The sequence below is a fragment of the Sminthopsis crassicaudata genome, chromosome 2, assembly GCF_048593235.1.
Source record: "Sminthopsis crassicaudata isolate SCR6 chromosome 2, ASM4859323v1, whole genome shotgun sequence".
In the NCBI taxonomy this organism is placed as follows: Eukaryota; Metazoa; Chordata; class Mammalia; order Dasyuromorphia; family Dasyuridae; genus Sminthopsis; species Sminthopsis crassicaudata.
In genome coordinates, this window is record NC_133618.1 from 51,482,254 (window position 1) to 51,508,742 (window position 26,489).

The following is a 26,489-nucleotide window of genomic DNA, read 5'->3' on the forward strand; positions in this document are numbered from 1 at the left end:
ACTAGCCCAGGAAAGAAAATGAAATAAACAGAATACTGCCTAGAATAAATTACAATATTTTATACCCAAAAAATGTAGAAGCAAAAAGCCAGTGCTACTCAACTAATATTCCATGTGACAATTACCCATATCCATATTTTCCCAGCCTCAAAGCCAAGTTAGTCACTTTTCTCCAGTGGTAATTCATTTATTCGAGAGAAAAGTAAATACTCAGCTCTACCTCTTTCAAGATTGTAAAAAGAAAGCTACTTTATCCTCTCTTTCCCTTTTTTTTTTCCACTTCTCCTAAGCAAAAAAATAAGAATAATATCCTTTTATCTTATGACAATAACCTCTTTCCTTCCTCCTTGCTTGGAGCCTCTCTGTCTAGTTTCAAGTAAGAGAAGATACAAAGGCTGGTTTGCTCAGCCTTTTAGAGCACATGGCTAATAAGGCCAAAGACAATATCATTTCAACTTTGTTCTGTGACCACACACCTATTGCAAAAAGTATCTGGGATGGAAATGATTGTGTCTGTTTTCATTTAGAAAACCGGCTCAAAACATGGGCTTCAATATAAGTGTGTCACCTTCCTTCAGGAGTCAATGTCTGTGTATGTTATGAGAGCTGATGAGACCTCAAATGAAGTCATACACAGAGAGGAGAAGGGAACTTAGGATGTTACCCTGAATGGCATGATTTGGGGAAGGATTCAGCCAAGAAAACAGAAAAGACACAAGCAGATAGGTAGGAAAAAAGTCAGTTGAAAATAGTGTCCCAAAAATCTAGAGAGATTATTTAATTTTTAAAAAATGCCCACGCTACTCCCCAAGTCATGCTTTTTATTTTCCTACCTCTGTAGAATTGTTCATTCTGTAGACTCTTTCCTTGGAATATTTTTCCCTACACCCATTTTCCTCTGCCTTTTCAAATCTTCCTCATCCTTCAAAAGTCAACTCCCCCCCCCAAAAAAAAAAAATTAAAATTAAAAAAGAAAAAAAAGAAAAAAGAAAAAATTTTTTTAAATTAAAAATTAAAAATAAATAAAAAAACAAAAATATAATAAAAAAAGTTTTTTTTAAAAGTCAACTTCTCTCCTTCCCTCCTTCCTGACATCTTCCTCCTCTGAACCCTCCTTTGAACCTAAAACTGTGAACCACTCATTCACAAATGAATCACATTACTTCATATTGCTATTAAACTTTCCATATTTGTATACCTTATGATTCCAGGTAAAACTATAGACTGTTGGAGGGCAACATCTTATGTGCTGTGCTTCTTAGACTGACTCAAGGCACTAACCTCAACTGTAGCTAGATTTAAACAGGTTTGAGTAGAATGAACTACTCTCCATATTTTATTGCATTTTCAAAAATCATAACTTAAATAATTCTGGAAGCACACAATTGTATAATTAGCACTGCCGTAAGCCAGGAACCATTGTTGTTTTGTTATTGTTTGCTTGCATTTTATTGTGTTTCTCTTATTTTTTTCCTTGTGTGGCATGACAATTATATAAATATATATGCATATATTGGATTTAACATATATTTATATCATGTTTAACATGTAATGGACTACTTGCCATCTAGGGTAAGGAGTGGGGAACACAGGGTTTTGCAAGGCATAATAATGAAGAATTTTCTATGCATATGTTTTGAAAAATAAAAAGAAGAGGTGGCCCTCAGGTCACTGACACCACAAAACCATGGATATGAGTAAACAGGGATGTGTAAACTAAGCACAGGAAAATTAATTAGTTTGACCCCAGTTTCTGCACTGAGCAAAAGCAACCCCAATCTTAAAAATTCCAGACCAGTGCCCCATCTACAAATTCAACAATGAAATCTGCTTCAATAAATCATAAAGGAAAAAGAAGTCCCACAGATAGAAGATGATGGCAACAAATGATAAAGAAGAAATTCAGGAACTCTTTGAGGGATGAGGTTTCCAAGGTTAAGGATTAACCAAGACAAATACTGACATGAGAAGAAAATACAGATATTATCACCAATGCTTTTGCATTATAGTGGAGAGAGAGGTCAAACTTAGGCCGGGCTACTCGGCAAAACTCAGGAATGGGCTCAAAACAGATTAAACTATACCTGGGAAATGTTTAACAAAAATAAATACAAATAAAATACAACAAAGATAATATTAATTTGTGGTTTTCCAAGTCAGTGTGGCACAGAGGGATCTGTTTCTATTTGAGTTTGACACCAGTGACATACACTGTTTGCTAGCTATCACTATGGATAAAATTAAGACTGTAGGAGAAATGTCTGAACAATACACAATAAAAAAAATTTAACTGTTTAACTGTTTTGAAAATTAAATTAATTCCCCAAATTGGCAATTGGCTGAAATGGCATTTTTCTTTGAAATGAATCGACATTCTCCACGGTATACTGTAAAATTTTTTTTAAACCTAGTTACTTATTCTGCTACACATTTTTATTATATTTCTAACAATATACAGAATATTTCTAACAATATACAGAATACTTTGACTTTTGAAACACAGGCTTACATGTGTCATTTCAAAAAAGTTAGAAGAGTAAAGTCAATATCTTCAATTATATAAGCAAAAGAACCATCCTAGTGAAGTTTTCAGATCATATTTCCTCCTTGTGGAAATTAAACATTTCTAAAAAAAAAAAAAAAAAAAAAAAATTCTAGATTATTTAAGACATAGACTAACCTTAAATGCTCTAGTTAGTTGCTCCAATTGTGCTGCTTCCGCAAGTAACAATATAAAAGCTAATCTCTCAAAAGACAAATTCTGTCTTTTATGGTATCATTTGTTCAATATAGCAAATGGTTTCTTTTTGTGCATACATACTCCTGGTTTTTTTAAACTAATATTGTTTCATTTGGAAATTTGATACAGATTCTGCCTTCTGTATGTTCCAAAGTAGTTTCAACTAAATGCACATTATGTTGGGTATTTTTTTCCAGAAAAGGAAGAGGAGAAAAAAAAAAAACTTTGCTGAACCAAAAGCATCTTCATAATGCAATAAGTAAGCTCTAGTTATCTGTATCATACACTATTTGAGTAAATCTAACTTCTCACTTCCATAGGTTTTGAGCTATATAAACAACTGAGGAGGTCCTAGCTAAGAGTTAAAACCTTCTCCGAGTCAGGACTTGACAAAAACTACTAGAAAAACTAGATAACTGTTTAGAAATATTTAAGTTTTGACCAATATTTGATATATTGTAAGATAAGTTCTAAATGGATATAAGGTCATCTCATAAATAAATTAGGGAGACGAAAAGAAAATTCTATTTTCAGATCTACAGAGCTCATGATCAAACAGAAGGCAAAATGAACAATGTAATTATATACAAAACTTAAAATTTTTTTGTACAAATAAATCTAATGCAGGTAAATTTAGAAGAGAAACTATTATCTGGGGAGCAGTTTGGGAGAAGATCTTTGAGTCAAGTTTCTCTGATAATGGTATCATTTCTAAGTCACAAACTTATAAGAAGAGAATCATTTAAGAACTCATAAGTCAAAGAATATTAACAGGCACCGTTCAAGGAAAGAATTCCAGGCTAAGTACAGCCATAAGAGAATGTCCCATTATTATATAAAGGTAAAGCTATTCCTGTTCTAGTATTTGATTGAAACTGTCTTCCATATGACTTAAATACTGCCACTTCAACCAAATAAAAACAGATTATTCACCACTAGAGACATTAAAAGCAGTTGGGTCCATAATTCTAAATAGTATTTTTTTCAAAGTATAGTGTTCGATAGTATTTTTTCAAAGTCTCTATGGGAACTCTGATTTTGGTTACACCATGTGCCTAAGCAGACATGGCATGATTTCACGTGAAGCAGTGTATCTTTTCTAGTACTAAAGAATTTCAAGAATGTACAACCCAGTGAATTCACCAAAAATCTGTTATTCTCCTTAAAGTTTGGACTTGTCTGGAAAACAGATAAATACTGCCAAGCAGAAGAACACTCATTCTTTGTATTATTATTTCTTCTGTAAAAACTAGTAAACATACAGACTGGGCAAACATGGGATTTATTTTATATGCTACAAGGAGCCACAATTTAATTATAGAAGATCATGCTGTTCTAAGTTGCAAATAAGCCAAATTTAACTTCTTGCTCTGAACTTCTCTGGCTTGAGTAACCAATGGCCAACCATTAAGAGTTCTTTTACTTTTTCTTTTTAAACTACAAAAATTGGCTAATTTGCTGGGGTTTAGGGTTTTTTTGTTTTGTTTTGTTTTTTAAGCATGAATTGAAAGTATTCCTAGGACTATTCCATGTTTATCAGCATAACTATTAGATGTCTGATATTTAAAAAAAAAAAAAAATGATGTACTTCTTCATCCTTCATTATGCATACATTAAACAGCAAATTGGCATGGCTTGAATCAAGAATTCATCTATTGAGAAAATTTCATATGCCTTCTCTATTTGAGGTTCTGAAAGGGTTTTTGATTGCTTCTTTTAAGTGGCTGTCTATGGAGTTTCATGCCAAGGTGCCCCATACACTCTTTACCAGCAGTCCTTCATATGGCAAAGTCACATTCACTTGTAAGCCATTCCCATTAAGGAACACTACAATCACATGCAACAATTTCTCCTTTTTCAAAAGAAAGTATGTCATTTTACCACTTGGTAGTAGTAAAGTTTATATCACTTTGTTTGGGACTTTGAAAAATTATTCAGCATACTAAAACTGTACTGTTCATAATAAAATAATGTGACTGACCAACTACCACAAAAACATGAGCTCTTGAGCAGTTTTCTAAAAGTACAGAGAGTCAGAAACACTCATTCAGTGACCCTTCTTTAAACCAAATAAAGTGCACACCTTGTCAGCATAGCTAGCTGGTGACTGGATACACCTTGGGACATAAACAATTTCTCCTTTGGCTATAATTATTGGACCAACACCAGCATCCCTTTAAGATCCTTTTTTCTACTCCATTATTAATGTTCTCATCAATCCACACTAAACACTGAGTAGCAGTAAGCACATTATTATATAAGTAATATTTAGAAATTTAATGATGTAAATTAATTAACTAGTCAGTACATTATGGTTATTGCAAAAAAAAATGTGGAAGTTTTAGGCATCATATAATATACAACAATGCTGGCCTTCATAGCCAAAAAATATAATGTGTAAATTAATTATTTGTGTGCAAAGATTGAAGTAAGATTAAGGAAAAGGGCAGAAAGAAAGATCAAAAGATACATCTCGATTGTGCTCACCAAAAAGCTGTTATGGTACTAACCAACTATAAGCAAACAATGACCAGTAAATGAAAGTAACTGAACTTGATGCCCCAGCTTAGATCTTATATTAAATAGCAAACTTCTTTATTACCATTCACAGCTTCAGTTACAGCAGATAAGTATACTGCATTTTATTGTGTCCTTGTATCCCCCAATGCCTGTCTTCTACACAATGAGTAAACAGCTTTGTCAAGTGAATGGAATGAACAGTAGTTATTCTTCATTTAACACAGACTCCTTAAAGAAGTGCAAGTAAGTCTGAGACAAACCCCATTCACACAAAAAAGTTCTAACTGCAGTGAGCCTTCATTCTTTGTGTACCTTTAGTTAATATACAGGGAGATGGTCTAATAAGACACCTAGTGAAGGAGCATGGAGAGAAATCTGTTCTTGTGTTCCACTTTTGGTGCCATGTCCTACTTATAAATACACTCTGAGGCAAAATGCTCAGCCCTACTGAATTTTACCTTCTTAATTAGGCTGAGTTTTTTTTAGGAATATTATTATTTGCCCTTTTATCAACCAAGATTGATATATAGATCAACTGTGATGATGAAGTGTATAGAAATGCAGTCACTGTTATTAGGGTATGTCATCTTTGCTATGTAGTCTCTCCTCTATAAACTACCATCTTCCACAATAACAACATAAAAACCTTCTCCTTCCTATAGCAACAATGATAAGTCAACTAAGGCCTGACCTAGTAGGGTTCTATAAATGCCAATATGATGCTATCTGAGTTAATTCATGTACTTAGTGCCACAACAAAATACCAACAATTACGCAATTTTGTTCAATTGTTTTTCAATCATGTCTGACTCTTTATGACTCTATTTGGTGTCTTCTTGGCACACCGGAGTAGTTTAACATTTCCTTCTCCAGCTCATGTTACAGATGAGGAAAATGAGGCAAGCCCACGATAACCTAACTAGGAAGTGATTTGAATTCACAAAAAGGAATCTTTCTGGCTCCAGGCACAGCACACTATCCATTGTGCTACCTAACTGCCCCATTAAAACAGTAAGTCAGTAAGTAAATATTTAATAAGGATCTACTATATTCCAGGCAATGTACTAAGTGTTGAGGATTACAAAGAAGGCTAAAAGGCACTGCCTGCTTTCATGATGTTTACAATCTATAGCTTTTTTCAACAGTGAAGTGATTCAAGGCAATTCTAACAGACTTTGATGGAAAGTTCTCTCCAGAGAGAGAACTATAGAGACTCAATGTGGATCAAAGCATAATATTTTCACCTTTTTTTGTTTATATTAATTGGCTGCTTGATTGCTTGTAAGCATGTGTTTTTCTCATGTGTTTTTCCTTTTTGATCTGATTTTTCTTGTACAATATGACGAATATATATGGAAATATATTTAGAAGAATTGCACATGTTTCATTTGTATCAGATTGCTTGCTATCTTGGGGAGGGAAGAAAGGGAGAGAGAGGGAGAAAAATTTGGAACACAAGGTTTTGCAGAGGTGAATGGCTGATAACTATCTTTGCATGCATATATTTGGAAAAATAAAATACTACTTTAAAATATTTTTTAAAAATTTTTAAAAGAAAAACCTTTTAGTCTAATGGAGAAGACAACATATAAGCAAGCTATTATATGATAAATGTAATATAAGTGGTGGCCACTGACAGGAAAATGGTTGAATTGTGATGGTCTATCATTAAGTTGCAAGACTGATATTGAACTAATGAATTTAGATAAATTAATTGCAATTAAGCATCCTGGACCCAAAGGACATATACTTTATTCTGTTTATGCCTTCATATCTTCATTTTATCAGTTGGTTTTGCTAAACCGTTTTTCTTTATTACATAGAAGGGTTGCAGGATGAAATGATATACAGATATTCTGAGCAGTAACTGCCATGTTTTGTTTCAATTTTGTTTTGGGTTTTTTTTTTTAAGGAAAAGAGAAAAATCAATAAAACTATCTTTAATGGAATATGGACTTACTTATCTATACCACTACCCCCTTTTTTGTAAAGAGAATGGAGTCAGAATATCAAATAAATGGAATTAGGAATTAGATCTTTAAATTATATGTATATTGAGAGAAAGTCAACAATCACTGATTTTCTTACATTTAACAAATAAAAACATTCTTGCAAATCAATAAAAATATTCTCCCTAGTTTATTCACAAGAAAAAAAAATTGAATTAGGAATTTTTTTTTTTAAGTTATATCTCCTCCTTGCTAACGCACTAAGTCTTTGTGAGCAAATGCATAAGACTTAAGGGGAGATTAAGAAGATGGGAGTAAAACATACAAACCAAAATAATTTGTCATTCCTACATTTAAAAATATTATGAAATGACAATTCTTTTAAACTTGTGACCTTCTGTGTGGACACATGTCTAAATTTCTTCACATTCCAGTGTGTCTAAGAACAAGGAGTAAATGCAATAGTTTGCGAGTCATATTTTCTTTAAGCTGACCCAGCCTCTAGCACTGAGACAAACGATGGTGTGAGAAAGTTGAACTTACGGCATGTGTTACATTCAGCATGATAGTACTAAAACAGGGAAATCAATCAGCTAAAGCTCTTGGGAGAAAAAGAGACCTATAATTCTTTACTGCCTGTATAAATATGTTCAGTAGTCTAAGTACACACTTGGATAATATGTGGTTGATGTAGAACAAATGCCATTCAATAATGAAAATTTCTACATGATCTAATAAAACTGGCTCTCCTTTTTAAAAAAAAAAAATTTCAATTAATAAGCATTTGTCTTTCTCCCTTACATGTCTCCCCACTGAACATATAAAAAATAAAAAATAAATTCTTGTAACAAATATGCATAGTCAAGCAAAACAAATTCCTGCACTGTCCATGTCCAAAAACCCATGTCTCTTTCTGTTTCATGAATCCATCAAGTTCTGTAAAGAGGTGAGTTAAGCGGTTTTTTTCCTGATGAGATCATTGATAGCTCGCTGAACTACAGAGTTGTTGAAGGTGTTGCTAAAAGAGTCCAAACTCTTGTCAAACCCTAGATCAAGATGGGAAAACTTTGAGGAAAGATCAGGTATGTGTTTATTGTGAAAACAATAGCTTGGCTAGGATGCCAGCCACCGTATGATGAATATCTTAAAATATTGTCTCGACATGGAGAAAAGCTGCATCCGCATGAGTAACAGGAGCACCCAAATGGATCAGTACATGAATCCTTGACAGCAAATTATGCCTGATTAACGTGTAGCTAATCTTACACAATGACACTATGAACACTATGAAAGATCCAAAAGACAAAGAGAAATAACAAGAAAAGGACTTAAAATCTTGTAGGGAAGGAAAGAAATAAAGGGGAGAATAGAAGTATAACTCAAGTTAGAATATAAGTACAATGGAGAAATTCCACAGACTGACAAGAGAGCCTCTAAGAGAGCATCATTTTTGCTCTAAGAGATAATAAGATTACCAGATAGATGGATAGACAATAGATAGACACAGATCAATAGACAGACAGACAGGCAGATAAACATGAATATGTCTTCTCTTCCTATTATTATTGTACTGAATACCCCAAAGAGCCACAAAGAGATAATAATAAGCTTTCTTGATAATTCATGCTTATTAATCAGATTTCTATTTGCTTTACTGATGAAGGTTAAATTTTTCATATATCAGTTCAGGAGCATGACTTTCAAGGAATATCGCTCCTGGGGAAATGGCATGTTTAGAAATTGACAACAGCTAGAATTTATATTGTACTTTATAAGCATTACATCACTGGATGCTCACAACAATCTTGGGTGATAATTCTTTAAAATTAGAAGTAATCTTTGAAGATCATCTAATCCTAACTGCTCACTTTTCCTTTGAGGAAACTGAGGCCTCAAGAGATAGAAATAAGACAGAGAGTGAAATAGGGGAAAAGAAGAGAAGTAGGGGAAAGAAAAGAGAAAGAAAGAAAGGGAAAGAGGATAATGAAATAAAAATAGCCCCACAACAAATAATGTCAGTAGAAAAATGAATAAATGAAAAATTCAAATAAAACATCAGATTTTCATAATGAACCCATGGGTCAATCCATTTTCATCTTGTTTTTTCCCTAAAGCCCCAACTCTCATGATTTTTTTCTAATAATATGCCATTTTTGCATTATTTACACGATTCTATACATCTCTATAAAATTTTAATAGAAATGTGACCAATGCTTCCTACTATATCATTCTTGGCTGAAAGAAGCTTAAAACCTGGGATTAAGTAAAGAAAAGCAGAGCTGTTCCCATACATAGTCAGTAACAATTTAGAGCTTTCTTTCTACTTTTCTTCACTTCTAGATGGGGAAATTGTACTTCTGGTAGAGCAGGAGAAAGAAGATTTGCTTGTAATTCTATTCTTATTTATACCCACACATCCCTGTCAACCACCCAGATGTAGAATTTTCAATTGTCTGTGAGCCATCTTTAACTTAAGCAATCCATATTAATATACTAAGCACCTATGGTCAAATCATGGCATTAGCCATATATTTAATTAGGAAAAAAAAGTTCACCTAACCTAATAATTGCACCTATAATGTCAAAACACTATCCACTAAAATACTACTTCTAAAAATGAACACCGGGGGGAACCAGTCTCTGAGAACAAGTAAATGCATACAAATATGAAGTGAATCTACAAACCCTATAAGTGCTCCAGAAATACAAAGCATGAAACATACTTACAACGAATTCCATAGATGGTGAGGGGATCAAGCTGTTTTTTCCCATGTTTTCCCTGACCAGAAAGGTTGGAGACAGCCTGAACTTCCCGATGAAAAAGATAATCAAGTAACGTTAGCGCCATCTTCTCTGCTGTTCGACAATTTGTGCTAATGTGCAGCATGTCAGCAGGAATGATTGCGCATCGAACCCTCATCTCAGGATTATTCTCATCACCAAGCCAAGTGCCGTTAGGGTAGTCCTCTAAAAAAAAAAAAAATAAAATAAAATAAAAAAAAAATGTTTTTAAATGGCCAAAAGTTAAAAGGAAAGATTGCATACATACAAGCAAATAAAATGAGAAATGATGAGGTAACTAATACAATTGATTTTTTTTTTAAAGGACTAGGTCTCCTAGCTCACCAAGCCTGGAAATGCAAAGGCCTCCCCTAATGGGTCAATCTCATTCTGAATGGCATGAAAGCTCTGACAAGCTCTATTTCCAAACTGGGCCATTTTAACCCTTCCTTAAGAAATTAGTGGATTTCCAGGGGAGGGAGGGAAGAGAGAAGGGGGAGAGAAAGAGGAGCTCACTATATTAAAACTGGACTTAAGAGTAAACAAGAGTAAACAACCTATCAGTTTAGCCCAGACTTATAAAAGAGGCAGACAAGAGAGTACCTTATGGTTAAGGGGAATAATCTGTTAGACACACAAGAAGAATAGGGATGGAATATCTCTTTGTGAAGAACCAAAATATAAGAAATTAAGGAAGTAGCACACTGGCATTGCTAAGATAGTTAGCAATAGTAATAGCAATAGTAGCTAGTTGTTCACTTGAGTTGGTGTGGTTACATTTGCTTGCTCTAGTCAGCAAACATTCCTACCTCTGATATCAAAGAAGGAATAATTTAGCTTTGCCAGTCATCCTGATGAAGAAAACACTTTTAGGAACTTTGACTCAAAACAAATAAAGCTATTGAAGTTGTTCATGTCACTGTATATGATAAATGATGGAATGGGACTCAATGTTATTTGTTTACATTTTCTATGTTTAAATGATTTGTTTAAATAATGCAAATATTATATATTACCGAATACTATGTTGTTTATTATATGCAATAAGTCAATATAAAGTCAAACTGTATGCAATGTTGAAAAATGCTTGTGAACTTTGGCTTACATTAATGTATGCTATTTACATAAATTCTAAATAAACTTACTCTGAACCTAACTTTTTATGGATGAGAATCTGTATACTCTCCAGTTGCATGCCAACAATTCCTTCCATCTACCCCTAACTTCTCAATTTCCAAATTGCTTACTATGATATAAGGCTGAGACACTGATCAGGTTTGTAACTACAAGGAATTTATTGGTGATAGCCTGAGATCTAAAATTGGTCAAGTTTGTGGTTGCAAACCTTCTTCCACACAACAGTCCACTGTTATCTATATCATCGAATTAAAGCTTTTTCTTCACCAGGTTTTTTAAAAGTCTTCCATATTCTGACCCAGTTCACTGTGCAGTCACATTTCACATCGCTCCTTCTTATGCACTATCTAACCAAACTGTTCTCTGCTGTCATTTCAGCCTCTACTTTCTTGCCTTTAAGCATTTGCACAGGCTGGATGATGCGCCTGGATTGCTTATTAAAAATTTCTCTCTCCCTCCAAGACCCAACTCCAGTTCTACCTACTATATGAGAATGCAAGCTTCTCAAGGTTTGTTTAATTGGTTAGTTCAAATAATATTTAAGAGGTAGTTAATATGATTCAATTCAATAAGCATTTATTAAGGACCTATTTTCTGTTAAAGAAATGTGGCAGGAGGAGGGAAAGGAGGGCAGAAAGAAGAAGGGACAAAAGGAGGAAAGAAGAAAGGGAGAAAGAGGAAAGGAGGGTGAAGGAAGAAAAGAAGAGAGGAAAAGGGGAGAGGCAGAGAAAAACAGAGACAGAAAAACAGCACTGGGAGGGAAGGAATATAGACAAAGAGAGGATGCTTCAGTGTTCCATCTAGGAATATTTTTCCAAGCATTCCCTCTGTTCTGTCCCACAGTGTCACAAGTCCCACTTCTGTCCCAAATCATTTATAGACAACGATGGCTAAGAATGCATCATGGATCAATTTGTCTTAATGTGGAGACAAAACTCATAAAAAATACAGCCAGTGAGTAAGATATAAGGAGAAAAGGCTTTCTTCAAATACCTATGATGTTCCAGGCTGAGCACTGGGGACCCAAAGAAAAGCAAAGGCAAATTCTGCTTCCAACAGGCTCAAAATCTAATGGGGAATTGTTGTTCAGTCATTTCAGTCATGTCCAGCTCTCCACGACCCCATGTAGGGTTTTTTTGGCAAAAAGACTCCAGCTCATGTGACAGATAGGAAACTGAGGCAAACAAGATAATGTGACTTGCCCAGGGTCACATAGCTATTAAGTGTCTGAGGTTGGATTTGAACTCAAGTTCTCTTGACTCCAGACCCAATGCACAATGGTACCACCCAGATGACCCTAATCAGGGAGACAATATGCAAATAAATATGTACAAAAAAGCTATGTACAGAAATAACAGAGAGAAGACAGAAGAATAAAGAGGGATGGAAATGGATCCCTATAGAAGGTGGAATTTTAGCTGAAACTTGGAAACAAAAGTAAGTGACAACATTGAAGTAAAAGAAAGGGTGAGGGGGTAAACTGTAAGAGGCCTAGAAAGGTGAAGAGGGAGGATTGCCCAGGCGATGAAAGGCCTTCGGCTCTAAATAGAGAAGTTCACTTTTGATTCTAGAGGTGATAAGCTGCCACTGGAGTTTACTGAGGAGTCAGGCATGCCCTGGGTATATGATGTCAATTGACTAAGCAGGGATGAGGCAGGATGGAGAAGAGATTCAGCAGGTCCCAGTGCAGCACCTAGTTCTTTCTGTGCAGGGAAATCGTTCAGTCCTTGATGAGATCTGTAATGAGCCAGAGAAGCCTACAACTGCCCAAAATGGCATTCAGTTTGAGGCAGAAGGACCCTTTCACTGGCTGCTAGCCTGCACATCCACACATCCCAGGGCTTCAAATGTCCTGCCTGCCAAATCCCTCTGAAAGGCTTTCCTTCTTTTCTGAGAATTAATCAGACTGTTTCACAGCAGTAGTTTGTCGATTCTTGGCATTATGTTTTTGTTTTTGTTTTGTTTTTGCTCGAGGAGAGGAAGTTTGCTTTCAGTAACACTTTTCTTTGTATTTTGGTAGAAATGATCTTTTTTTTTTTTTTTTTTTCAAATGTGGGCTTGAATGGCCTAATACTTGACCTCCCCACACTTACTGCTGCAGCAATATTTCTAACAGTCTCTAAAATGTACTTTGACAGATATGACTTTTGCATATTTATAAAGTAATATCCATTCTTACAAACCAGAGAATTAAAAACACAATAAAACCAAACAATAAAATATGTCTATGACAGAAAAGCTAATACTCTGGAAAGATGAGGTAATCAGCTAATTTCAGTATCATTCAATGAAAATCAGACTTCTGAACCAGCCTGGTATTATACAGAAGCATATATGAATGACCACTACTGTCACAAAGTGGAACTAAATCAAAATTATTGCTTGCCCCAAGTATTTCACACACCTCTATAGATGTGTGATGAACACATACATTCTCTCTTTCTCCCTCTCTGTCTCTTTCTCTGTTTCTCCTCTTCTCTCTCTTCCCTCTCTCCTCCCCCTTTCCCCCCAATTCACTCTCGAGCACACACATAGGAAGGCGGAGGAAATGGTTGAACTCTGAAGGGAACCAGGAAGAGGTGAGGGAGGAGAGAGTGCATTCCAGGCATAGAGGACAGATCACAAGGAAAAGATTGTCTTTATGGAAAGCTATGAGGAGGCCATTTTGACAGGATTACAGAATGCAACAAAAGGAGTAATGTGTCATAAAAACACAAAAAGGTAGATTGGAGCCAGGTAATCAGGGGCTTTAAATGCTAATCAGAGTCATCTGTGTTCAATCCTAGTAATCCAGAGCCCCCAGAGGTCAGTAAGCAGGAAGTAATTTGGTCAGATTTGTGCTTTTGGTAATATCATTTTGGCAGTTGTGTGAAGGAAAAAGCCTAAATAAATGCTTATGGAAATTGCATTGAGCAGAAGTAGGGAGCCCATAATAGCTGTCTTAAAGTAACTAAAGGAAGGACTTCTTTTACTTGGCCTCAGAAGACAGGACCAAAGAAACTAATAGAGCTTACAAAGGAGTGTATGTGTTTCTGTTCAATAAAGGGAAAAACCTGTTAAAATATTAACCCTTTCCAAAGTATAGGCTGTCCCTGGAAATCATGAATTTCATGTCCCAAGAACTTTTCCAGAAAATGCCACTCACTGGTCAAGCATGCTGGAAAGGGAATTTTCATTCACATGAGTAGATTAGATGGATGGCTTCTGATCTTTGATCTCATGCAATTAAAAACTTCAGAGTCTGCTACAGAAGTCAAATTCAAAAAAAAATCCAACGGACCTAACCATGATCTCCCTATATGGATGTATTCTACAACAATGCAGACCATCATCCATCCAACATATTCCCATCCTTCTTTGACTCTGATCCATGTCCTCTTCAATGACTGCTTGACATGATAAAGGCCGCCTTTACCTAATCCTGACATCTCCCTTTGCTCTCAACTTTTTTTTTTTTTTTTAAAGAAAATTATCATGGATTTCTTGATGACAACTTTCACTCCTCTTCTTCTAGGAAGCTCTTTGCTGTAACCTATCCCAAACCACTGTACCTCTTCAATTACCTCCAGGTAATCATATATGTCTTTATCTATAGGAAACACTGTATGTGAATGATTATAAACCAAGTAATAACATAAGACAAGTACACAGGCAAGAGCAAATAGATCATTATTGCATTACTGATTCAAAAATCAATACAAACTCTGAAGGAAGTTTAAGGAGGTGTAGGGACTGTATTTCAGAAATATTTAAAAGTAGCTTAAAGAAAAGATAAGAGTGAATTAGAAAGAAGAAAAATTTGTCAATACTGTATTGTCCTTAATTATCTTACTTTTAAAAAGAAAAAGGTTGTCCCACATGAAACACAGATTTAATCCATTCTTTAAGTTCCATTTTTCAAAATGAAAACTACCTGAAGATACACCATATAATGTCTAATTTTTCTTTCAAAAGATCAAAACATAGCAAGGTCTAAGATAACTTTCAGCTTTAGAACTATGGAGTCTTTGTATCCAAGTAAAAGGATTTCTGGATGATTTCTTTCCATATAAATAGTAGCTATTTAAGCTGCTTATAATCTGTGTGCCAAGATCTCTACTAATTTTCCAGAAAGGCAGAAAGAAGAAAATAAAAGGAAAATTAGTTGCAACATTTTTTTTCTTCCCCCCCCCCTAAAATATCAAGCCAGTTAAAACCCCCACATCTTTCATCACCTACAACAGTTTGCTTCTATTTCCAGATGTCTCTATTTTGAGAGGAAGGATTTCATTTCAAAGCCAATATTATAATAAAGAGCAATACTGTGGTATGACACACAAACTGTCTTTGAACTGTATTAAGGAATAGTTAAAACAGTTCACAGAAAACAACCATCAAAATAAAAATCATATAATAGGGCCTAACCTTGCTGGAAATTAAGCAAATAAAGCCACTGAACTGTCTATACCCGTGGATTCCACTATCCTACTTCCAAGAAGGTCAAAGACAGAAAGACTCACCTACACCAAAATACTTAACGACAGCACTTTTTGTAATAAAAAACTAGAGACAAGGCAGAGAAATGCTTCTACAAATTGTGATAAATGCAATGAAATGCACTCTAAGAATCAAAGAATATGAGAACTTCTGAGGAATACAGGGAATTTCTTATGAACTGATATAGAATACAAACAGAACCAAGAAAATAATATGCACAATATCTCGTTGCTGTCAGTCATGTCCAACTCTTCATAACCACATGGGCCATACAGTCCATGGAGTTTTCTTGGCAAAGATATTATTTCCCCCAAAAATATTACTCTCTGACTTCAAATTTGCCACCCCGCAATGTTTCCTTTGGACCATAGTTATCATCAGTTATTTAATGTTTTCTGTCTCCTTCACCTATGTATTTAATACACTTTTTTATTACCAGAGCCTAAGAGACAGCCCTAAACAAAAGAGCATTTCACATTTATTGGATGAAATTAATTACTACTAATTTGACTGGGTATACACAATGACTAAACTGAACCTTCTACTAGAAATATCCTTATTCAATTTGAGTTCGAGCTGACCCTTCAGTAAAAGGAAAATGTAAGAGTTTTTCATTCATTTTTACTGAATTGTTTTGAAAATATCAGCATATTATAAAAGTGTCTCTTGTTTATATACCTTTAGCTCTGTTATTCCTCCAATTGTGGAGTCCAAACTCAGTCTTTTTCTTTTTCTTTTCTTTTCTTTTTTTTTTTTTTTTTTTTTGAGGTTGGGGTTAAGTGACTTGCCCAGGGTCACACAGCTAGGAAGTGTTAAGTGTCTGAGACCAGATTTGAACTGGGGTCCTCCTGAATTCAAGGCTGGTGCTCTATCCACTGCACCACCTAGCTGCCCCCTAACCTCCGAGTCTTAAAAACAGACATTATCCTTTATTCTAACCATTCTTGCTTCAGTTTTATTCACCTCAGGTAACTAACAATCTACAACCAAAGAGGTAATTAGAGTGGTACACTTACGTTAACCTAGGATTGTAGGAAGGCTGAAAGAAGCCTTAGTCATCTTGTCAGATCCCAGTTTAGAAATGTTTTTTAAAAAAGATAAATTACTAATTAAAATACTATCTACAACATTAGTATCTCTATTAAAACAGAAATAAAGAAATGGATTATTAAAAAAAAAAAAAGAAACAATTTTTATTATGAAGGCCACATGGAACAACTTCTATAGTATGTGGTTTATCTCCCTGGCTGAGACTATCTCACATACTCCTTTGTACATAAAACAACATTAATCACAAAGAATAAACCAAACATCTTTGCTCTCAGTCAGAATCACAGGATTTACAGTTGTCAGGGGCCTTAGAGACCATCTGTTCCAAACTCCTCATTTTAAAAATAAGAAAAGACATGTTTTAATCACGGTCACACAGATAGCATGAGGCCCAGATGAGATCCCAGTCCAAATCTTCTGGCTCCAACATCCTATGAAGCACTGTCTGACAGTGCTTTTGGGGATGGCTTCTTTTTTCCAGGATAAAATTAATTAGACAATACAACCCCCACATTTTTCATCCTACATGAAGCTACAAGTCTAAACATGTAAAGGCTATTTAACATTTTTTTTTTCCCCTGTCATTCAAACAGTCCAAAATCTGTTTACCTCCAAAATCAATTTTTGAGTTTCAGGCATAACATGATAGATGTGTCATGAATTGTGTTGTCATCCCTCAAATCAGAAAGACAAGGGGGAAAAAAATAAAAGCCAGAGTCCACAGATAGCCTATGAAAGCCTGAAGGAGGAGGTATATTCATAATATGGTCAATCACTAATTCAATTCACCAAACACTTATTAAGTGCCTATTTGTGTAAGACACTATATCAGAGCAGGGAGAATAAAGAGTCAAAAATTAAACATCCTGGTTCTCAAACAGCTTACAATATATTGATCATTATAGAGACTAGCAGGAGACAGTAGTAGAGCTGGGGATCTAGAGAGTCTTCACATAGGAAACAGAACATGAACTGTGTTTTTTAGTCGTTAATGAGAAGCATGAAAGATACAATGGAAACCAAAAAGGGCTTCCTAGATGACTACATTATAAAATCACTTATAAGAAATACACTTTCCATCCAAAGCAGTTATTTGACTTTAACCACTCATTGCTAATAGTCACCCCACCAGAATGCCCCAGCCTGAACCTATGTTTGATGATTATGATGACGAGATTGGGCTCCAATTTCTTAGGAGCTTCTATGAATCATCGTTTTTAGATGGAAAGTAAGCTGTAACACCTGCCCACATAAATATTTGAGAAATTAGCTTGTTCTACCATTCAGAAAGGCATATTTATTTTGAATAAAATAACTGGAGATGACCCTGGCATTGAAATCAATGAAAAGATTCTAGTAGCTGCATTATACAATTACAAATTTGTATGTTATTTAAAAAAAAAAAAAAAAGAAAGAAAGAAAAAAAAAGTAAATAAGCACCGACTCAAATAGTTTAATCTGGGGAACTATTTGATTATATTTTAGAGGATCTGTAAAAAAAACCTACATAAATAATTTTGAGTTTTTATCACTAGAACATGCCTACTGTAAAATCTTTCCTTGAGAATGCAAACACTAATTTTCAGTTTGAGTACAGTTTAAATCAAATTTCATATTTAACAGAGATCAAAATTAAGTGCAAAGTAGTCCCTTCAAAAATATATAGCATCTAAGGAAAGACATTTCAAAGATGCTTTTACACTTGAAACTTTGGCAGAGGTCCTACTCAGATCTACTGGTGTCACAGGAATAAATATCACTGGCCTTTAAACACTTAAGATAGTAGTACAAATCCCAGTTTGGACCGACCTTGTTCCTCAAATACTTCACATAATATGGGGTTCCATACAAAACAAAAACCGGAGCTTGACTTATAATAAATATTCAACAGTAAAAATACCTGACTTTCATTTAGTGCTTTAAGATTTAAATATCTATAGATGTATATGTGTATATGTGTACTGAGTATATACATATGTATGTGAGACAACTTCAGAAGAAGGTTCTACTAATATTATTATTCCCATATTACAGATGATAAAACAGAACTTTAGGGAGAGTAAGGCATTTTGCCCATGTTCATACATTTAGTAAAGAGGATGCTACCCCACAGGTTTCTATTTGGTATGGAATCCCATAGTAGTGGAGAGCCACTAAATGAAGCATTATGACATGATAGAAAGGTTACTGTATTTTAAGTCAGAAAAATCAAGATTCAGATCTTGGTTCTATTACTATGTCAGTGATGCAAAACAACTTAACCTTTCTAAAACTCAGTTTTTTCAGCTATAAAATAAGGGGAATAGGTAATTTCTACAGACCTTTACAAGTCTAAATTTTAAGACTTTTATGGTCATCTGGAGTTGGTCCAGTTAAACAACTTGATGTTTTTCACTGAAAAATGTTTTTCTGACAAGTATTTTGGACCACAAGAAAAACTCAAGTTGAATTTTTAAAACACTTATTAAATGTTCAGAACTATGTTCAGAATACTGTGCTCTGCACTAGAGATACAAAAATAAAAATGAAACAGCCTCTGACTATAAAAGCTTACCACAAAGTATATATAAAGAAATAGTCATTTCAAGAAGGAGATGACACTAAATAAGCAAAGCATCTGGCAAAGCATCTTCTGCAGAAGGATGTACCTAACATCATCAGCAAAAAGAAGTAGGCATCCCATGAGGTGGGGGTTAGACATAATTATATTCTATAATAGCAGAACATAAAAGAGAGCAGGTAGCAGTCTGGTTTGATTGATACAGAGGATTAAGAGGAGTAATATTAAGTAAGAAAGGCACGCTATGTTGGAGTTGAACCAGAAAGGACTTTAAATGGAAGATTGAAGGTTTTCTATTTTATCCAAGAGGGGGAAAAAAAGAAGTCACTGGAGACCTTTGGGTGACAAAGTCAGATTACTGATTAAGGAATATCAATTTGGTAGCTGTGTGAAGGAATACATTAGAGAAGATGGAGAACATAAGCAGAGAGATCAATTAGAAAGCTATTATTGTGGACCAGACCAGAGGTAATGAAGACCTGGAGCTGAATAAGCAGGAAGATGGTGATCAACAAGACAGCCAAATTATTAAACACAGAGTTCTATGAATAAAATGGCTGCTGGGACAAATGGTAAAGAGCGAGTAGCTGTACAGATCTGGGATGTGTAACTGAATTAGAGATATTCTCACTGAAATATGCAAAATTTCCCCTAGAAAAATGTAAAAATTTACATTATTTGTAGGAATCATAGTAAAGACAAAAAGATCAAATCAAACACTTTAAAGAAGATACAATTTAGAATATTAAGTAGATAATATAGACTTTCATAATTTTATAAATGTCCCTCCTTTATACTTTATTGTTTCTATATCTCAACAGGGAGTCAGATAAAGGATATTGCAGCACAAGAGTAATGGTCACTCAGATCCAAGATACCAAATATATCTATGAAAAAAACCTAATGTAATCTAAGGAGAGGAAAATTGTATAGAAATGTGTAACATTGTATATAAGCAAAAGATTTTCTAAAATGTTAAAATAAACTTTCATATATAAATATAGAAAAAAAATAAGAGATTAAGGGATAATTCTAAGCTAAACTACAGGGAAGCAACAGGTGAAATAAGAGACCAGAGAGAAAAACTATATCCATAAATCATATCATTTTATGAGACACTGTTAGTACTGTGTTATTGTTTAAAAACTAAAGACCAATGCTAACAAAACAAAACAACAGAAGATTCTCAATAGAGAAGTGAAGACTACAGAAGTGGAAGGTAGAATCGCAGCCAAATATGATCACTGTGTTCAGACTTGTTTATATACTACTTCAAGAAAGAATTAGCAATGTGTGTTAGCAACGGATGGGCGGGAAGTAACATGTGTACAGAAAAGGATAGGTAAGGAAGGGTAGGAAAATAACAACAATAAAAGCGTGCAGCGTGCGCGTGTGTGTGTGTGTGTGTGTGTGTGTGTGTATGTGTGTGTATGCGTATTGCTTACTATGTGCCAGGTAACTGTGCTATGCACTTTACTATTACTAGCTCATTCAATTCTCACTATTATTACCCCCATTTTACAGATGGGAAAACTTAAGACAAACAGGGGCTAAGTGATTTATCCAGCTAGTAAATGTCTGAGGGTGAGTTTGAATTAAGGTCTTCTGGTCTAGCACTGTGCACCATTTAATTGCCAAAATGACTATAGTTTAAAAACAAAAGGCAACAATAAAGTTGGTTTTTTTGGTTTTGTTTTTGTTTGCTTTTTTCTTAAGGAAAGGAAAACCGACTTTCCTACTTCTCTGCAGTGATAACATGGTACTTCTTAGTTGATAAAAAGTACTCACCATCATCACCCATTTCACTACATTCTCTGCAGGCCAATGACAGTATGGGCAGTCTTCATACTAAAGAGAGTTCTCTTTGTCTCAGTGATTTAATCAACAACTATTCAGGTAGTAGCTTATCTAAGCTTTCATAACTACTTCATCTACTTCATCCTAACCATTATGCTGCTTTTTGTCCCCTTAATAGAGGATAAAGACAGATAAAATACAAAAGGAAACTCAAAATAATTTTATTTTGCTTATTATCATAAGTTTTGATGAAACACCAGATTAAAAAAAAACAGGCTAAAACTAGTATCTAACATGAGTGTGTAAATTATAGATGAGGCTCAATTATCCAATTTAGTATCTGTTTGACCTTACATATTTTCTGTTCATTATTATTGAAATTACACTCTATATTTCAAAACCAATTAAGTGAAATGATTTAGCAAAGAATCTCTAGGGAAGGAACATGAGCAAAGAATGACTTTTTAGTTTCTATGATTAATCCAAAGAACAAACCAAAAAGGGAAGCTTTTAGATCCCTGGTCTGCTTACTGACCTTTACAAAAGCTATTAAAAAATCAGTGCACATCATGTCTGACAACTCCTGAAGCCCAACTCTCATGACATTTCTATGAAAGTCATTCTAGGTTCGCAAGAGTCATTGCCAGCAAAGAATACCAAGTGATTGCTTTCCTGAATTATCTATGACAACTGCTAAAATCAATAACTGCCTTGATGTGATACTCCCTCCACCTGTGCAGATCATGGCAATCAAGCTAGTGAGGAACCTCTCCCAATTCAACTAGACCAATACCTACCACGTGGGTCAGCTAGCCCTTTCTCCAAGCTTGCTTAGTTTGGCAGGACCACATATTGTACTTTTGTATAGTGTACATCTATGGAATCGCTAGTGTCTTTTAAATTAAAATTTTCATTTTCATTTTTATATAAGAATTTATTAAAATGAAAGAAATATAAAGCAAGAAGAAAAATACTTGAGTTTTCATTGACTTGGTAATCAAACATTTGGAAAGCAATTGGCACACAACATGGCACAAGGGAAATACTACGTAAATTTTAGTTCTTCTTGTTGTTGCTGCTGCTGCTATATGGAATATACCCTTGGCTAAAATCATTGCTTTTGATAACTGAGAGTCACCATTATGCCACAATGAGACATAAAAGTAAGAAATTTAGGAGGAGTTTCCAATTTATAACAAAAAATTAACTCCCCTTTTTTAATTTGTAAAAAAAAAAAACAAAAAAAAAAAACTATTCAACTATTCAGTGAATATTTAACCATCTTGTATAAAAAGTGGGAAAAGTCCTTTTAAAATAAATTTATAGAAGGAAAAACCAAAAAATCAATTACACTGGGTAATACATGAAATAGTTTGTTACTGAGTACTTATAATTCAAAATGCTTCCCAAAGCCAAGAGATAAATTAAATATAAATACAAGTGCTAAAATTCATTTCTTCTACCAATCATTTTTACATTGCAAAAATTTTTCAAAAATATGTTACATATGAAACAGCTACTAAAAATCATATGTTCCATAAGCAAGATAGTACAATAGTATCATTTAAGGACCCCGAGTATCAGTAATTTATGTTTAAAAATGGAATGTCACATTTTACTGAAGCACCCTACATGCTTCTTAAATGGTAAAAGTGATAGAACCTAGTGCAGGCTGTCAGAGAAAGACATGAGACTCCATTCTTCCCAAGCACACAATAAGAACTTTATCAATTATATGTGGATAAAAATAAAATATGAGAGTTCACCAACTGTCATGAAGAACTTAAAAAACAGTTGTGCCAAAGGAAAAGGTTAAACTAGATGATATTCCTTGAGGTACATTCTAATTAAAGGAGTGTATACTTAAGTTTATAGAGTTCTACCAAAACCAACTAAGAAAAATAGTTCTTTTTAGATATTTATGGAATTGCTGGTATAAGTTATTTAAAATAAAATTATTGGCTCTAATTTTTAATGTAAAGATTTATTAAAATGAAGGAAATATAAAGTTATAAGACAAATAGTTGGGTTTTTGTTGATTTGACAATCAAATGAGATAATATTTGTAAAGTGCTTACAGTGCCCAGAGCAATGTAAGCAACTATATGCTAGCTATCATCATCATAGTTATTATTGTTACTGTTAATCTTTCCTGAAGTTGAGAACCAGAGAATCACCCCAAATAAACTAAGAATGTCCAACATCTATCCTCACCCTCCCTATTTCAGTCACTATTCATGTCAATTCAATTACTACCTTCTAGAATATCTCTGTCAGTGTCCCACTTCACCAAGAGAGACCTGGAACTTTTATTTCATATGTGTGTACATGTTATATATGTGGGTATGTAGGTATGCTCTATATTATATAATCATATATATATGCATATATATGCATATTATTGCATACATATATTCTATATATAAATATATTAATTTACATTACATGTAATTATATTCTATAACACTTATGTTTTCATGTGTAATTTGTATCTATATATAATTATACATAATCATATAGAATTTCACTTAAAAGGATTATATATTTTATACTAATAATACATTATGATTATTATATTGCCACATATATTACTATCTAAAACTTTAAGATTCTAAAGGTACATTTACTCACACTTTATTCTCATTACTATCCATTCTTCCCTACTCCTGGATTTACTCACTGGATTTCTGTCACGATGTCTTGAAAATGTTCCTTTTTTTTTTTTTTTTTTTTTTTTAATTACTCTCTCCTTCCCTAAAGTTATAATTACACTTCAATTACAGTAGCTTCCCATTTCTCTGAATTACTCATCTTTGGAAGAACTTGCAAACATAGAAACAGTCAAATCTTGGGATTTCCTTCCACTTTCTGGAACCATTTTTTGTTTGTTTGTTTGTTTCTAGAGCACTCAACCCTGCAATGGCATAAGAAGCATAAACACCATCATCCCCATTTCACAAATAAGAAAATTGAGATTCTAAGAAGGTGAATGGCTTGGGGGAGAAGCTGGGTGTTCTAAATCCAACTCAAGGGCTCTCTCCATCACATAATGTTCCTTCACTAACAAGATGATCTCAGCATTACCAAGACTACTCAATAAAACTGACAAGGATGATTTATCAGTTCTCTCTCCAAGTCATACCTCAGCAAATGAATTACTAAGAGACAGCAATATATTATTTGCAAGAATAGATGAAAATGCTACTGTCACAGAACATCTAAAAAGGGGAGAAAGCCTCTAACAAAAGTGTACTTTCTGACCCAAGTTCACAAAGGATAATTTTTTTTTTAAATCAAGGATAAATTTTAAAGAGAAATAACAGTCAGATAGGGGAGGGGAGAAGGAGGAGAAAAACAGCAAAATGATAAGCATAATCCTTGTCTACTGGTGAATTCAAACACCAGAAAATATTAATTTCACTCCCCAATAATTTCAGGAAATTAACCTATGTGGGAGTTGGAGATGGGAGGGGAAGCTTTTCTTTTTTTAAAAAATGACTTAATAAAGAGCTCCCCCTGCAGTATAAAATGGTTTTTAAATTTAAGCAGATGCCACAAATAAGAAATGTTTTATTTAAGTTTCTTTTTCAGTCAAGCAGTCTATACACCCTTGGAACCCAGAACATGTTTCATCAAAAAGTTGGATAAACATTGTAGTAAAGGTTAGAGACCATTTTGTTAAACATCATCACATCATATAAATTAACTAGCATTTATCATAGGAAGGAAGGCAACCTAACAAGGTAGATAGTTTGAAATCAGAAGATGCAAGTTCAAATCACCTCACAAACTAACCAGCTCCATAATTCTGGGCATAAATTACTTTACCAATCCAAGCCTTGGTTTCTTTATCTGTAAAAAGAAAGTTCAGACTCAATATGGTACTAAGGTTCTTTTCTAGCACTAAATTTGTGATCCTGTTGTCTTATGAATTTTAGGCCCTTTAATGTATCCTAAAAAAAAAGCATCTAGTCCCATAATTCCACAGATAAGAAAACTGGAACAGGGAATCTCACATAGAAAAAATAATGCTGAATTTAAAGAACATAGTTCAAATCCTGTGCTTATTTCAATTGTGAATTTATCAATCCCCTGTTCTAGGTCTATTTTCTCATCTAGAAAATAAAAAACTGTAGTAGGAAACCACTAAGGTCCCTCCTTAGTCCAAAGAGTCAACTTGACATCATCAAGGTCACCCAGCTTATGCTGGAAGAAATGGAGGATTACAGGGGTTTTTCACACTACCTTGTCTCCCCTAAAGGAGAATGTATGCGGTAACTGTCTCATGCTTCTACTGTTTGCACTGAATATTATTCAATTCTTTAGGCTAAATCTACATAGTAGACAATTTTCTAATAATGCTCTTTATATATACTATCCAGCAGATTGGGAAGTGGGGATGGGAACATAGAAGAGGAAAGAACGTCACCACTGAATCAGGCCAGAGCCACTGCCATCACCATGATCCATGGTAACTAGCATGAGCTTGCCTACCAGAAGAACATAAAAAAGCAAAGCGACTCAGGCAAAAGGAAAACAATGGGATGACAGATTCTCTACAGCTGCCTGAAAGCAGAGGGATTCAGAGATCATGCAAAAGAAGCAGAAAAAGGCCACTGAGAAAAAGGAAAAGTCCAAGTAACTCTATGGCTCATGCCCATCTATCTATCTTGCCTATCAATCGTGTGCCTGGAACCATTCTGTCATACTCTTGCCTCCTCCTGAAGTGCTCATGATCCTAAAACTGATGGCATTCCCTTAGCCCTGTGTCTGCAGTGGATTCTCTCTGTGCATCCTTCACCCCCAGGTAGCCTTGCTCTCCTCCAGGGCATTCCTAGGGGTAAGGGGGCTACCCTCTTCTAATTTTTTTTTTATTCCTATGGAGCTTATCCCAGAGTATTAAAAGTAGCTTTGTAATTCAAAAAAAAAAAAAAGAAAGAAAGAAAAAGATAAATTTGTGATCTTTTTTTGAGAAAAAAAAAAGCACAGTTTTTACTTTTTGAAAAGTTCAATAAATTATGTAAATATGCCTCTTTCAATGGTATTGATGCACTATGCTACAAAGTCTAAAAGTACTTAATTTTTAACAAATATTTCTTCACCAGAAGAATTGCTGGGTACTTCGAGAGCTACAAATCGTCACAAAATATGATCCCTGTTTTGTCAAACACGACTTTTTTTTTTTTGCATTCCTATAAGTGTTTGTTGAAATGTAACTATATTCATCATTTAAAGCCCTAAAAACTTACACAATTTTATTTTCAATCAATAAATTATTTATACATTCTCACAGTGATGGCACACAGCTGTGAATCATGGAACACCATAAGTATTAAGTATCCAAGTCAATTCAATAAGCATTTATTCATTAAGTGTCCCCTTTGGACCCATCACTGTGTAAATGTGATCAAGTGAAAGGCACATGTGAAATAGAAGTTGGGTGACTATATTATTAGCAATGGTTTACACCTGAAAAATT

General features: G+C 34.3%; 1 protein-coding gene and 1 pseudogene across 13 annotated transcripts in view; one reads left to right on the forward strand and one right to left on the reverse strand.

The window, feature by feature from the left end:
- The window catches only part of BANP (BTG3 associated nuclear protein), a 234,790-nt gene that overhangs the window by 127,463 nt on the left and 80,838 nt on the right, over positions 1 to 26,489 (reverse strand). For 12 of the 13 annotated variants that reach the window (XM_074286245.1, XM_074286243.1, XM_074286241.1 and 9 more), the window contains one exon: positions 9,937 to 10,176. The exons of the other annotated variant lie outside the window; for it this stretch is intronic. In XM_074286245.1, coding sequence (XP_074142346.1) covers positions 9,937 to 10,176 — 240 coding nt within the window. The remainder of the gene's footprint in view (positions 1 to 9,936; positions 10,177 to 26,489) is intronic. 13 annotated transcript variants of the gene reach the window in all.
- LOC141553202 (small EDRK-rich factor 2-like) lies at positions 25,472 to 25,652 on the forward strand (annotated as a pseudogene).